At 41.1% G+C, this 13,205-nt stretch overlaps 1 protein-coding gene across 1 annotated transcript in view; it reads left to right on the top strand.

Annotated features, from left to right (window-relative positions):
• Positions 1-13,197, top strand: part of MST1 (macrophage stimulating 1) — a 28,675-nt gene extending 15,478 nt beyond the window's left edge. Inside the window, exons 11-18 of the mRNA XM_081936762.1 lie at positions 871-1,007; positions 2,765-2,800; positions 2,999-3,110; positions 3,942-4,019; positions 5,999-6,145; positions 8,126-8,232; positions 10,602-10,741; positions 11,416-13,197. Coding sequence (XP_081792888.1) covers positions 871-1,007; positions 2,765-2,800; positions 2,999-3,110; positions 3,942-4,019; positions 5,999-6,145; positions 8,126-8,232; positions 10,602-10,741; positions 11,416-11,577 — 919 coding nt within the window. The 3' untranslated portion in view covers positions 11,578-13,197. The remainder of the gene's footprint in view (positions 1-870; positions 1,008-2,764; positions 2,801-2,998; positions 3,111-3,941; positions 4,020-5,998; positions 6,146-8,125; positions 8,233-10,601; positions 10,742-11,415) is intronic.
• The last annotated feature ends 8 nt before the right edge of the window (positions 13,198-13,205 follow it).

Here is a 13,205-nt window from a genome sequence, read left to right as displayed (position 1 = left end):
GAATTGGTCAGAACCTGCTGAACCTCTGATTGCAGCTTTTCCCCACAAAGATGATGACTATCCATCCAAGAAAGAACATCTGTTGAATGATGTGAATGTATGATTAAGAAAGAGACAAGTGAGAACAGAAAAGGTGATTGGATCATTTAAGGACCAGATATCGCTCATTGTTACCATTTTATGTCCTTGTATCAGAATTCTGCAAACTCCTTCTCGGGTTCTCTTACATTAAAAGTTCCCTGTAATTTTTGCATCTATTTTTGTTATCTTTGCCTTTGATCAGGGGAACAGTAACAGCCTTTTTCCAATTGTCAGACAGACACAACCTTCGCACATTCAACAAATTGTACACCTACTCTGCAAGCAAAATAGATCTGCATTTTAAGATGTCTCTATCACTCTGTCTCCACCAGCAGCCTTATCATTTTTCAACATTGTCACAGCATTATAATTCTTATTCAAAGCTCTAAAGTACCCCCTCCACTCAGTTATCAAAGACCAAGGTAGCTGAGTTTGATGGAGACTATACAATGAACAAGTGCAATTTATATATAAATAGAGAAGAGCTACAGCAGGTAGATGTAGTACCTTTTTTGAGGGGAAATGTGGTGTTTGTCAGAAGTATGCAAATAGATGAGAGATAGTATATCCCTTGGTGAAGGAAAACTGCATTTTTTCCAGGAGTCAAAGATGAGTTTTAGGGAAAAATTAGTATCTGCTGATGGAAATGGTTTCAAGGGTCTGAATCATCCATAAGAACACATTGACAACTATGTGTAACTTTTATGAGGGGGAAAAACCCAGTAATCTCCCAAATACAAAACAGAAAAAAATGGCACAATACTGAACAGTCTTTTTGAATTTTCTTAGGCACTTCTTTCCCTTACTACCTAATGTGCGCCTTGAACAGAACTATTGCCGTAACCCTGACAATGACAGTCATGGTCCTTGGTGCTACACAATGGATCCTAACACTCAGTTTGATTACTGTGCCATTAAACCATGTGGTAAGTTTGATTCATAATGAAATAATGGACGCTGCCTTAGTGTCTGGTCTTGGGAGACAGCTATAGATGTCATCATCTTGCCTAGATTTTCTACAAGAGGCCAATATTTTTCATGCCCATATTTTTTTTTCCACATTTTTTTTAATTTTTAAACATAAAAGACAGCATTAAAAACTTTTCATCCATTACATACAGAATGTAAGAGAATTAAGTTTATTGAATAGAAAGAAATATTAATCGTAATTGAATATATGCTGTACAATGAAAGTGAGGTTTTTGGTTATATTAGTTGTAAAATCTGTGATTGTATATGTAATCGAAAATACGGATGCAAAAACACTTGTAACCAAACGACATGCTATATGTAATGGCCCATGTTGACTTCTTTGTGGCCAGATGAAGTGAGGGCTTTGGCATACCTGTCCTGTTTTGATGCAGTAGTTGTTTCTTTGTATGCAACATAAATTGTTTGAGCATTTGAATTTTGAACACATAGTAATAGGTGGTGCATGCATTCACAATATAAATTAAATAGTCTAGCTGATTTAGCACAACCACAACTCCCATTTCCAAGAGGGAAGATGGGTAGCATATAAATTTAATAAATACATGAATTAAAATATACAACTATATGATTTTTTTGTTTATCATTGAAGTATTGATATTTATAATAGAATTGAGCATCTCTTGTTTTCCAAATGTTGTAGATTCCAATCTTATTAACTTCACACAGCAGGGCCAGTGGTTTGGGAAAAGGGGAATGTTAATTTAACAATCCCTGGAATACATACTTGCAAAGTAGTCGTTTTCCTTTGTTTTTTTTTCAAAAAAATAAATGGAATATTTCATGTCTTACTTTTTTGGCTTCAGAAACAGTCATGAATGTGTAATGGCATATGATTCTGAATGCCAAGTATTTTCCTCAAACGAATGTCTGAAATCTGGTTTGGCTGGACGCTGTGCTAGAAACCAGAAAACTCTGAGTTCTAGTCTTGTCTTAGACATGATATATAGCCAGAGAACTTTGGCCCAGTCAATCTTTCTCAATCCAACCCACCTCAAAGTGTTATTGCTATGGGGAAAATGGGAGTTAAAAGCATTAAGTATGTGAACCACATCAGAGGTGGGTTCTGGCTGGCTTTACTGCCGGTTTACTCGTGCACGCAGTGGATTCGCTGCATGCCAATGCACACTTCAATTAAAACTGTTCTGCACATGTGCAGAACTCAAAAACAAGATGGCGGTGGTGGTGGCGGCGATCGGGGAACCGGTTCAGAGGCGTGACAGGCATGGGTCTCTGGCGGTTCCAGTGACCCAGGGTGCCATACTACTACTGGTTCGGCCAAACCAATCCAAACCAGTAGGAACCCACCTCTGAACCACCTTGAGTTGACCAAAATAAAGGATACAAACCCAATGAATCAATGAATGCTTGTTCAACACCTCGTCGAAACATTTTTCTACTATCTGCTGTATAAGGTGCGACAGACACTTTTCCTTCTTAAAATGATCTTGAAACAGAAGATGTCACAACAAAAGCTCACACATAGTTCAACTCACAATCAATTTACAGAGGCATGCTTGTCACTCACTCAGGATAAAACACGTGTATGTTGTAGAAATAAAAGCCACCTACAATGAATATGAATGATAAGCTTCATAGACTTTGGCACCTCAGAGACTGCACTGAAATAAATAAACAATACGTGGAACGTAGTTGTGCGCGCATCAATCCATGTTTTGCTTTGTTTCTACAGCTGTTGACAAGAAACTGTCCCATTTGCTGAATCCAGGTGAGCTTTCCGCCAGGCATTCTATCTGTGGTAATTTTGTGAGAAAAATAGTTTTGATGAGAAAGTGAAACAGGTACATAGGTTTTCCCTCTGCCTTTGGCTTCAGGTGACTACGTGAATAGTTAGAAATGAAGTGTATTGCTTTTAAAAAAAAAACACTTAAGGAGAATATGTCATGACTTGACTCCCTGGTTGCAGAGAACGTGGCTTTTGACCAGTGTGGCAGGAGGATTGAGCGAACAGATATGCGGGCTCGGATTGTAGGAGGCGTACCTGGAAACTCACCTTGGACAGTCAGTATCCGCAATCGGTGAGCAGAATCTGACTGGTGGTGGGAGGTGAGGTGGTGCAAAAAATATTGGCTGCAGATACACAGCAAAGCAGAGAATAAATCTTGATGAGAGAACTTAGTAGTTCTTTTAAAAGAGGAGATCGCAACCCTGTGAGCAACTTTGAACCATCAGTGTTATTACTCATTGTCTTCTGGATTGGCAGCGCATTAAAAAATGGCAAGAAAGGGAAACTTCTCTGGGCTTCCCTGCAAATCAACTAGATCAGAGGTGTCAAACTCGATTTCATTGAGGGCCGCATCATTGTTTCGTTTGACTTTGGGGGAGCTGGGGGGGGCATGGCCAGAGTGGACAGGGGTGAGTTTGACATCACTTGTGTCAGGGGTGCTTGGTGAGGCCTGAGTGCTCTGCCAGTGAAAACGGGCTTCCAAGCTCCGTTTTTGGCTGCGATGGCTTCCTGCAACCCTCTACTAGCATAAATGGAGCTCAGGAAGGCCGCCCACAGCCCTTGCGAGCTTTGTTTTTGGCTGCAGTGAGATCCTGCAACCCTCTGCCAGTGAAACCGGCAGGGCTGCACGTGCCCCTCCCAAGCTCTGTTTTCACTGGCAGAGGCACCGCAGACCAGTCCTTCACTGTTTCTAAGGTGGGCCCCTGAACTAGATGTTCCTATGAGGTTGTTTTGTGCACTTGGACCTCTTTTTACCCAAGACCAGAAAGGGGCACATAGTTCACAGCCGTGGAATGCCCCGTTGAGAAGTTGCATGTTGCCAACAACTTGGACCCACTCCCCCAAGAGGGAGGTTTTGGGGTGTTTTGCCCCTGTGACATATGCCACTTTTTTTGCTTTCCAGAGAAGGAGTCCATTTCTGTGGAGGATCACTGGTAAAAGAGGAGTGGGTAATCAGCACCCGGCTGTGTTTCTCCTCCTGGTAAGCAGAGTTCTGGCAAAACGTATATTAGAAGTCCCTCCTCCCTTTTCTTGAACATTTTTCTTTTTATTTGATCTCTCTCTCTCTCTCTCTCTCTCTCTCTCTCTCTCTCTCTCTCTCTCCCTCCCTCCCTCCCTCCCTCCCTCCCTCCCTCCCTCCCTCTCTCTGCCACAAGGTTACTGACACTAGTACATTGGATGCTTTTGTCCTTTTTATATTCTATTGAAAACATTTTTTTAAATAAAAAAGTTCTTTTGATTTTTACACATTATCTTTTGCCTACAGTTGGTAGCACTCTTGGGGGATGTAGGCTGAAAAGTGGGCTATAAATAAAATACAGTAATAGACAATGTTATATAAATCCATAGGCATATGTGTTAAACAGCTGTCATTCACAGACACCATGGCATAACTAGCTTTGAGTCACTGGACTATTTTGTATGTTTAACTAACCGAATAGGTTTGTTTGTTGTTTTGCTGAGCAATTTCTTCCAGTACAGAGAGAAGTGGATAGACAAGTGGGCTCAAGTCTCAGGAATTGAAATATTGTTTGGGGTTACTGAGGGTTGAAGGCCTCACTTCTAGAAGACCACAAGGTAGAGGCTGCCCCAAGAAGTAAAGCCCCAAGTGAACCAAATAACAGGACAAGGTTTGCTAACAGCCAGAGAACAGCCTGAGAACATATCTATAAATAAATCGATCATCTAAAACAAGCTATGGGTACATTCTGTGATTCGTTCTAGGTGGGGGTGACATAAATCCTGCATTTAGGAGATATACTTAGTATATGTAAATCAAAGTAGACCGGGGGAAGGAGTCATTGAATCAGGATAAGCAAGCCAGTTATGTGAAATGGCTTAAAATGCATATTTTTGGACACTAGATGTCCGTGGTATCTCTTCCTTGTCTTCTCTAAAGAGCCTGTGGTATTCATATGCTCATTATCCTCTGATGTCATGACTGAATATGGACTGGAATTCGAATCTCACTAATCCAAGCCTAAGATTACTCAGATTCTGTTGTAGGAGTGATAGCACCAATTAATAGAGCACATGTATGCCTGCTTCAGGCTGATGCAGAAATCTGAAACAATGGTATCTGCTTTGCTCTGTGGCAGAGAGGTACCATGTTTCTCCGATTTTGACCCCCAAAATAAGTGCTTGGCCTTATTTTTAGGAAGGTCTTATTATTTTCGAGGTGCAGGAGGCCCCTTTACCTCAGCCCCTGGATCAGCTGATCCAGAGAGGGCTGGAACTTCTGTCTCTGTTTATGGCACACTCTGCCTCTCTTTTTGTGGCCGCCACTAAGAGAAGGGGCATGGTAGGTAGGGTTTGCAGGAGCGGCCTCTGCGAGGCTATTCCGCATGGATGGTGGGTCATGTGGGGAGTGTGGAGCATGTCCTCCCCCTTTCCCCCAGGAAATGGCAGGTACCAGCTGTGCATGCGTTTAAATATTTTAGGGGAAGGCTTATTTTTGGGGAGGATTTATTTTAGCGCAAGTGCTCAAAAGCCCGATTGGGCTTATTATCTGGGGTCTTATTTTCGGGGAAACAGGGTAGTATCTGGCACTTTGGTGAGGTCCGAAGGATGCATAGCCTTAGTGTTCAACTTTTAGGTAGGGGCAGCCAATAAGACAGGGGCAGCAGCTAGTTCACCATGGCTGAACTCAGGAAATGCCACGCAGTTTAGACTTTGTTAATATTTTGATGGGAAACAATCAGGAAATTCTAGAGTGATGGACTAGATTGGAAATCCAAAAAATACTTGAAAGAAGACAGTGACAAATCTCTTCTGTATTTTTTCTATATAAATGTGACTGCAGTCAGCAGTACTCAAAGGAATTTACCTTTATAGCAGCAGAAAAGTCTAATGAGAGACAGAAATGATTAATATCCTATTAACTATTCCTGCTTGGGAAGCTGCTGTTGAGGGAAAGGCTTCAGTGATCGTGTAACAATTATTAATTCCTCTTCTTGACAGTGATGCGCACTTAACTGGTTACCACGTCTTGCTTGGAACACTCTTTAAGAACCCTGGTCCTAATGATCCAAACAAACAGGCCATTCCTATAATTAAGATTGTCTGTGGTCCCTCTGAGTCACTTGTGGTGATGCTGAAACTGGAGAGGTGAGTAACCTTTCAGATGCTCTGTATCCCATATATAGCATGAAAGCAACTTAGTTTACATACCAATAGGCAGAGGTCAAGGCTTCCTCAATAGGGGCTCCTAAGAGCCTTCTGCACTGTTGTATTTTGGGATCTACTTTGTTGTAGAGAAATATCACTGAGGTGGAGAATGGACTCTAGGAAACTAGGCAAAGCAAAGGAACTTTCACACATACATTAATGGATGCAGTAGACTTGGAAAACAGAGGCCCCCAGTCTGTCAGTGTGTTCCACCCTCTATGAACTGTATGGCTTGTGGGGAAGGAGCTGGTGAAGTTGGTGGTATGCCGCAAAAAAGCTCACCAACAGAAACAATTAAGAGAAGTGATAGCAGTAGTAACAGCGCTTACACTTATATACTGCTTCACAGTACTTTACAGCCTTCTCTAAGCGGTTTACAGTCAGCATACTTTCCCCAACAATTTGGGTCCTCATTTTACCAGCTTGGAAGGATGAGTCAGCCTTGAGCTGGTGAGATTCAAACTGCTGGCAGCCAGCAGAAGTAGCTTGCAATACTGCATTCTCACCAATGGGCTACAATAGCTCTGTAGGATAGGAATGTCTACTGGGTAGATTGGTTTATCCAGGGCCAAGACTAAATTTGGCAGCAATCTTACTATTTGAAGATGTTTCTTTTTTTACTGGCAGTCAGCTTCCTTCCTTGGACTTTGCAGGTAATGTTTTAAATTTCCTTTCCTCAGTCAGTTTCAAAAAAATTAAACTAGAATTACTAGATTCCGTGATTCTCAATCAGGTAAGCCGATCTCTTCACATCTCCTCTGGAAGAAACCTAGCCGTGTTTTTTTCCATCAAAGATATCCCTTTTCAGAAACAGAGAATTAAGTTGAAATGCTATTTTTTTCTTGTCTCTGCTCTTAATTGTTGGATATATTCCTGCTTCAGGAACTGAAACCTGAATGCTACCCAAGGCTGATCACATACTGTATCTTAAAAATCTTTATGAACAAATACATAATTGCATCTTTAGAAAATATATTCCAGGGCTGTACTATGGGTGGCAAAACAAAGCAGAGCAAAAACATGAAGCCGGGCAGGAAAACCACATCCTTATTGGAACATTCATCAGTAGGCATTTAGCCACATTATGTTACAGTGCTCCCACCCCTTTTTTGAACTGATGGAAAGCTGTATTGGTCTAACGTTTGCTTTGCCATTGCCCATCTCTATCTGGACTTGTTGCCTTTGTTCTGAGTTCTGCCATCTGACTTCCCCTCAGGTTACAAAGCCTAATACTATTTACCTACTTCTTTTGGATGGTACTAAAATAAGGGTGGGTGGTTATGATAATAAGGGCTAGGCTGACTTAAACGTGCCTTACTCTTAAGCTGAGGATGTGATGAAGGCAACATGATGAAGGTGCAGTAGAGAAAGAGGTGGCCAGGGCAGATTTAGGCAGTGGTTAGGTGCAAGTGGAAATTTTCCTGGAATGAGAAGACAGGATGTATATAGCTTTCAGGCAAAAGGTGTTACAACGCTAAAGATATTTCCCTGTGTGGTGTATTTTTCTTCCTCTGCTGAAAGTTGTTTTGGTGACTGAAGCTGCTAAAGAAACTGATATAAAGCAGTTGTCAATTAGTAGCTTTTACAAGAAAACAAGCTTAGGTGAATTTGGTTTACAAGAAGGAATTTAAAAGAATAAAAACTTAAAAGGCTTGCTCAAGGTAGATTCACGCAGTCCCTAAGCTTGTGATGACTCCTTGAAAATAGCTCCTTCCTACTTGTATGTTTTTGCTGAAGGACTCATGCAGCAGCTATCACTCTTTCATGGCAGAAAGATCGGTCATGGATGTGATGCCAGCATCAGCAGGCATCCAGCCAACCTTGGGTGTGCTTGGAATGTGATCAGCCCTTTGAAGTGGCTTCTGGGTACAGAACAAATATGTGAATTAGTTGCTTTGTGCCTTCTCTTTCTCACCATAGGCCTGCACTTCTGAATGAACGTGTGGCATTGATCTGCCTTCCACCCGAGCGTTACATTGTGCCCGAGAACACCCAGTGTGAGATTGCAGGATGGGGTAGCACTGGAGGTACAGTCTGGAAAAAGGATTGTTTCGGGAGATCTCAAAGCCAATTGGTCCAATCTCATATTCAAGGAATTCTATCTTTGCTGGGACAAGGAAGTAAAAATGTGGATTTTTTCCCCCTTGGATATAAAGTGTGTGACAATTTAACCATTAGTTCAGGAACTGGCTAGGTAATATTCCCCTCACATTTTTATTCCTTGTTCAGTGGGAGAGAAAGCCTGGAACATGACTGGCAGGAATTGAAGCTTGCATATGTAAGCAAAGTCACAGTCCTGGCAGGATTGTGTTCCACATTGTCTAGATCAGTGATGGCAAACCTTTTAGGCACAGAGTGCCCAAACCGTAAGGCACGTGTGCATATCTGTATGCGCGTGTGCGTCAGAGCGCCAGAAACGCGACGACCAGCTGGCCGGCATGTAATGTGCACTTTGGAAACCCGACGACCAGCTGGCTTGAGCTAGGGTGACGGCGCATGTGCCCACAGAGAGGGCTCTGCATGCCACCTCTGGCACGCATGTCATAGGTTCGCCATCACAGGTCTAGATAGTCAGCTTATCCGGACAGAGTACAAATTCATAAACTGACCTTCTATCAGTTCATTTTTATGAATTACTTATATAGGTTAGTGGAGTTCTGAGTACAAAATTTATTCCTCTGACCCAATTCTAAGCAGACATGTGACCAATGAGTTTAGGATAGTAGCTGATACCTCTTAATTGGAGTAGTGTTTGATCAATTATGAAAACTTTAAACCAAAAGACAGCTTCATATACAATATGAATGAATAATGTTAATTCTCCTATTTTTTTTAAATTAAGCACAAAAGCCCTCCCTAAATTCTCTATTGCCGTTATGCAAATTTCAAAGGAATATGAAGTTATTAGAAAAGTGAAGACATACGTAAATAGGAATATCTTCCATATCGAGAATCTCCCAGAAAAGTAACCAAGACAAAAAAAATTCAATATTTTATTAACCAGATTCCCTTCCAGTTAAGGATATTCCTTATATGGAAGATTTTCTAAGCTATTGTATGATTCATGCATTTCAATGAACATTTATTTAGAACTCATTCCTGAACTCGTATTGTTAAGGTGATGAAAAAAAATCCTGTTTGAATATTATCAATTTGCCCTATTTGAAATTTGAGTGGTTCATGGTGCTACAGAGTTTGATAACTACTTACCAGCATTGTTTTTTTAAAAAATTCATTTAAATAATACACATTTTTAAAGGGACATTGGCATATCCTGACTATTAACTTGATATTTAGCATATTGAAAGGCTATCATATTGTTTATATGGTTTGCATGATGTGGGTAATAACACTGCCTTGATTATTTATTCATGTTTATATGTGCCTGCCCAATAATATTGTTCTCTGGGCAGTCTGTTATGTAAGATGAGAAATACACAGTATCATAATAATCTGCAGCAAAAATATTTTTAATACAGCAAGTAGATATAGGAATAAAAATATACACTCTAGCACAGTGATGGCGAACCTATGGCACGTGTGCCACAGGTGGCACGCAGAGCCATTTGTCAGGGCACACGAGGCGCTGCCCTATCAGCTGAGTTCACACTTTTTAAAGCCATTTTTCGCCCTCCCCAGGCTCCAGAGGCTTTATAGGAGCCTGGGGAGGGCAAAAACAGCCTCCCTCGCCCCCCCGGACGCCCTCCGGAGGCATCAGGGAAACCTCCGGACAGTCTCTGAAGCCTTCGGAACGCTCAAAACGATCCTCCGAGCAAACCGGAAGTGACTTTCGGAGCTCCGAAAGCATCAGGGAAGCCTCCGGATGGTCCCTGAAGCCTTCGGAGTGCTTAAAATGACCCTCCGAGCAAACCGGAAGTAACTAACTCGGAGGATCATTTTGAGTGCTCCAAAGGCTTCAGGGACTGTCCGGAGGCTTCCCTGAAGCCTCCGGAGGGCGTCTGGGGGGCAGGGAGGCTGTTTTCGCCCTCCCCAGGCTCTTATAAAGCCTCTAGAGCCTGGGGAGGGCAAAAAAAGCATGTAAAAATGGGGGGGAAGCGCCTGTACTGTACGCATGCGCACTGGGGGGTCGCACATTGCATTATGGGTGCGGCATGCCTGCACACAACCCCCCTGCACTCCCCCCACTTATGGCACAGGAGCCAAAAAGGGTTCGCCATCGCTGCTCTAGCATTTACATATCGATTATGTTATAAAAACTCAAAACGTTTTATAGGTGTGAGCTCATAAAATACTACTAAACCATAAATAAATTGCCCCAAAGTAATATGAGTTGGATGAGGTGAGTTGCCCCATTCCGACCATCAACAGGGTCTCACCCTCAGAAAGGTCCATAACTCACACGTTATCTAATGCTCTGGTTCTTCTTTGTACACAGGGACTGGGAATAGCAATGTCCTCAATGTGGCCAGGCTGCCAGTCATGAACAATCAAAACTGCAATGTGGCACTTCAAGGCCATCTGAAGGAGAATGAGCTATGTACATCACCACTGAAAGTTGGCGTGGGAGCCTGTGAGGTGAGCAGGGCAGGGAGGTGGATTTGTATTGAACAGAATTGCTTGACTTGCATCAAGATCAAGGTTGATGACAGGAAAACTCCATCAAGTGACCGGTTGAGAGAAGTAAATACACAAATGAGAGGCCAACATCTGGAAAGCTGAATAGTAAAGAAAAGGGACAAGCCTTACAGAAAGGCAGAAATATGGTACTTCCAATAACCTCAGCCTAGGATGCCCAGAATTTGAATACTTTTAAATAAAATACTTTTAGTTTTGAAAAATGGCTAATCTCCTAAATCACCTAACCTCACAGTCTTACAATATTCTTGTCAATATCTCAGGGAGGCAATTTTCTGAGATTGGTCTAAAAAAAAATGGAGATGGGCCTAGGCCCTTATGATGTCCCCTAAAAAGTTGCTATGATGTCCCCTAAAAAGTTGCTATGATGTCCCCTAAAAAGTTGCCTGGCAACCTCTTGGTTTTTTTTTTTTAAAGATGAGCAGTGAAAAATAGTCCCCCAAGATCTGAACTGAAAAGTGAAGTTGCAGATAAGTGATTTCAAGGCAAATAGATCATGGAACCCATTTGAACAAATATCTGAGGTAGAAAATCAACCCATGTACTTTGTCAAGTGTTGCTGTGCTCCTTAAGCTAGAGCTTGTTTTTGACTTGAGTTGGTCTTTTTTCTGCAGGGTGACTTTGGAGGTCCTTTGGCCTGCCTGACTCAAGACTGCTGGGTGCTACAAGGTGTGATCACCCCATTGCGGGTATGTGTTCGCAAAGACGTGCCTGCCACCTTCATCCGAATCTCTATGTATGTTGACTGGATCAACAAAGTGATGAGGTTGAGCTGAGCTTTTGTATATTTATCATAAATTCCTGCTCATCTCGCCATTCTCAGAATTAGCGTAGAGCAGTCTGTTACAGTCATTCTCATGTCACGTGAAAAGCATTGCCAAAAAAGGTTCCTGATTTTATAGAAAAGATACTTCCAAAAGCTGACATCAGTGACAATTTTTTTGCTCCATTTTGTGGAGTTTATCTAAGTGGCTAAGAGGATGTGCAGCAATTAATTGCTTATTATACTGCATCTTTTGCTAGGCACTTAGCTGAAGAAATATTGATGGTAGTGACCATCATGGCTTCAAACATTATCAAATTTAATGAGAACAATGGAATCATCCTCTAAGAAGTGTGAGCTGAACATATGACTAAACTAATATGCTTTAACTAAGCATAAGCTAATGTGTTGCATTATTAAATCCCTCATATCCTTTTGATAGGACTGGTTGGTGGTTATCCATGAGTATCAGCTCTTTCAGTGAATATATTCATGGGCAGAAGTTTCAATATGTAAGGCTTTAACCATGGCCTCCTCATTGGAGCAGTTCTTGGGTTTATATTTAACATGGACATTGTCTGCAATTTCTTTTTTTTTAATCGTCAGTATTAAAAGTTCAATTGAGGTTGAATAGTCCACTGATTTAAAGAAATATTGCTGCCCTTAGAACACATGTACCATTTCCAAGTCCTGGGATAATTTCTGGTAAATAGGTGCTGCAGACCTTCAGTGTGGTTTTTTTGAAAATTCCTTCTCTTTTTTTGGTATCACTTGTGACCTGGTGTTCTCCAGATGTCAAAAGATAACAATTCATAGCCAACTCCAAGGGTTCATGGAAGTTATTGTCCAAGGCAGCTGAATGTAATTAGCCTCTTTATCCTCTGAACCAACATACAAAACATCATACCATATCTTTATTTTTGCAGTCCAAACATTCATTTTTTTAAAATGTTAATGATTAATGTATTGGTCCATTATAGGTGTGTTTAACCTACATGTGGTTCAAATATTTTTCACATCTAAAATGACATTTTTCACATCTAAAACCTGACAGTTTTTCTATCGTAATAGTACATGTAATATTTCTATGCTTTCTCAGAAATACTTCTCCAGTAACATAAATTATAGCCACCACAAATGATTGTACTGCGTTTTATCTCTTATGTAATTACAGTTACATTGTTTGTAGCAACTGCATGTCAAATTGTATATACATTCTTACAGAGGCCTCAATTTTGATATAATAATTACCGTATTTTTCAGAGTATAAGACACACCTTAGTTTTTGGGGAGGAAAATAGGAAAGAAAATCTGCCTACCAGGTATTCATCTAGCTAGTGCCCTCAGCATCAGCACATTAGCTCGCTGGTTGTGAGTGTGTGTGCTCCTCAACCTCACCAAGACCTTGCTGATTCATCTCGTGTGTGTGAGATGGTGTTACAGTTTCATAAGAGTCCATCGCTGATGAATGAGTTTATAATTAATATCTATGGTAAACAAATATTTGTAATTTGCAGTATATCCACATTTATTGATAGAGGAAAATGGTGGGCATTTTCCATCAGAAGTTTCTAAAAGCAACAAATATTCCATCAGAGAACTGGGAATGAATAAAAACAGTCTTTGATATTTATTTATTTG

The sequence above is a fragment of the Natrix helvetica genome, assembly GCF_964273705.1.
Source record: "Natrix helvetica genome assembly, chromosome: 1".
NCBI lineage: Eukaryota > Metazoa > Chordata > Lepidosauria > Squamata > Natricidae > Natrix > Natrix helvetica.
The sequence above is the reverse complement of the archived record's forward strand: the minus strand, read 5'-3'. Positions and strand labels throughout refer to the sequence as shown.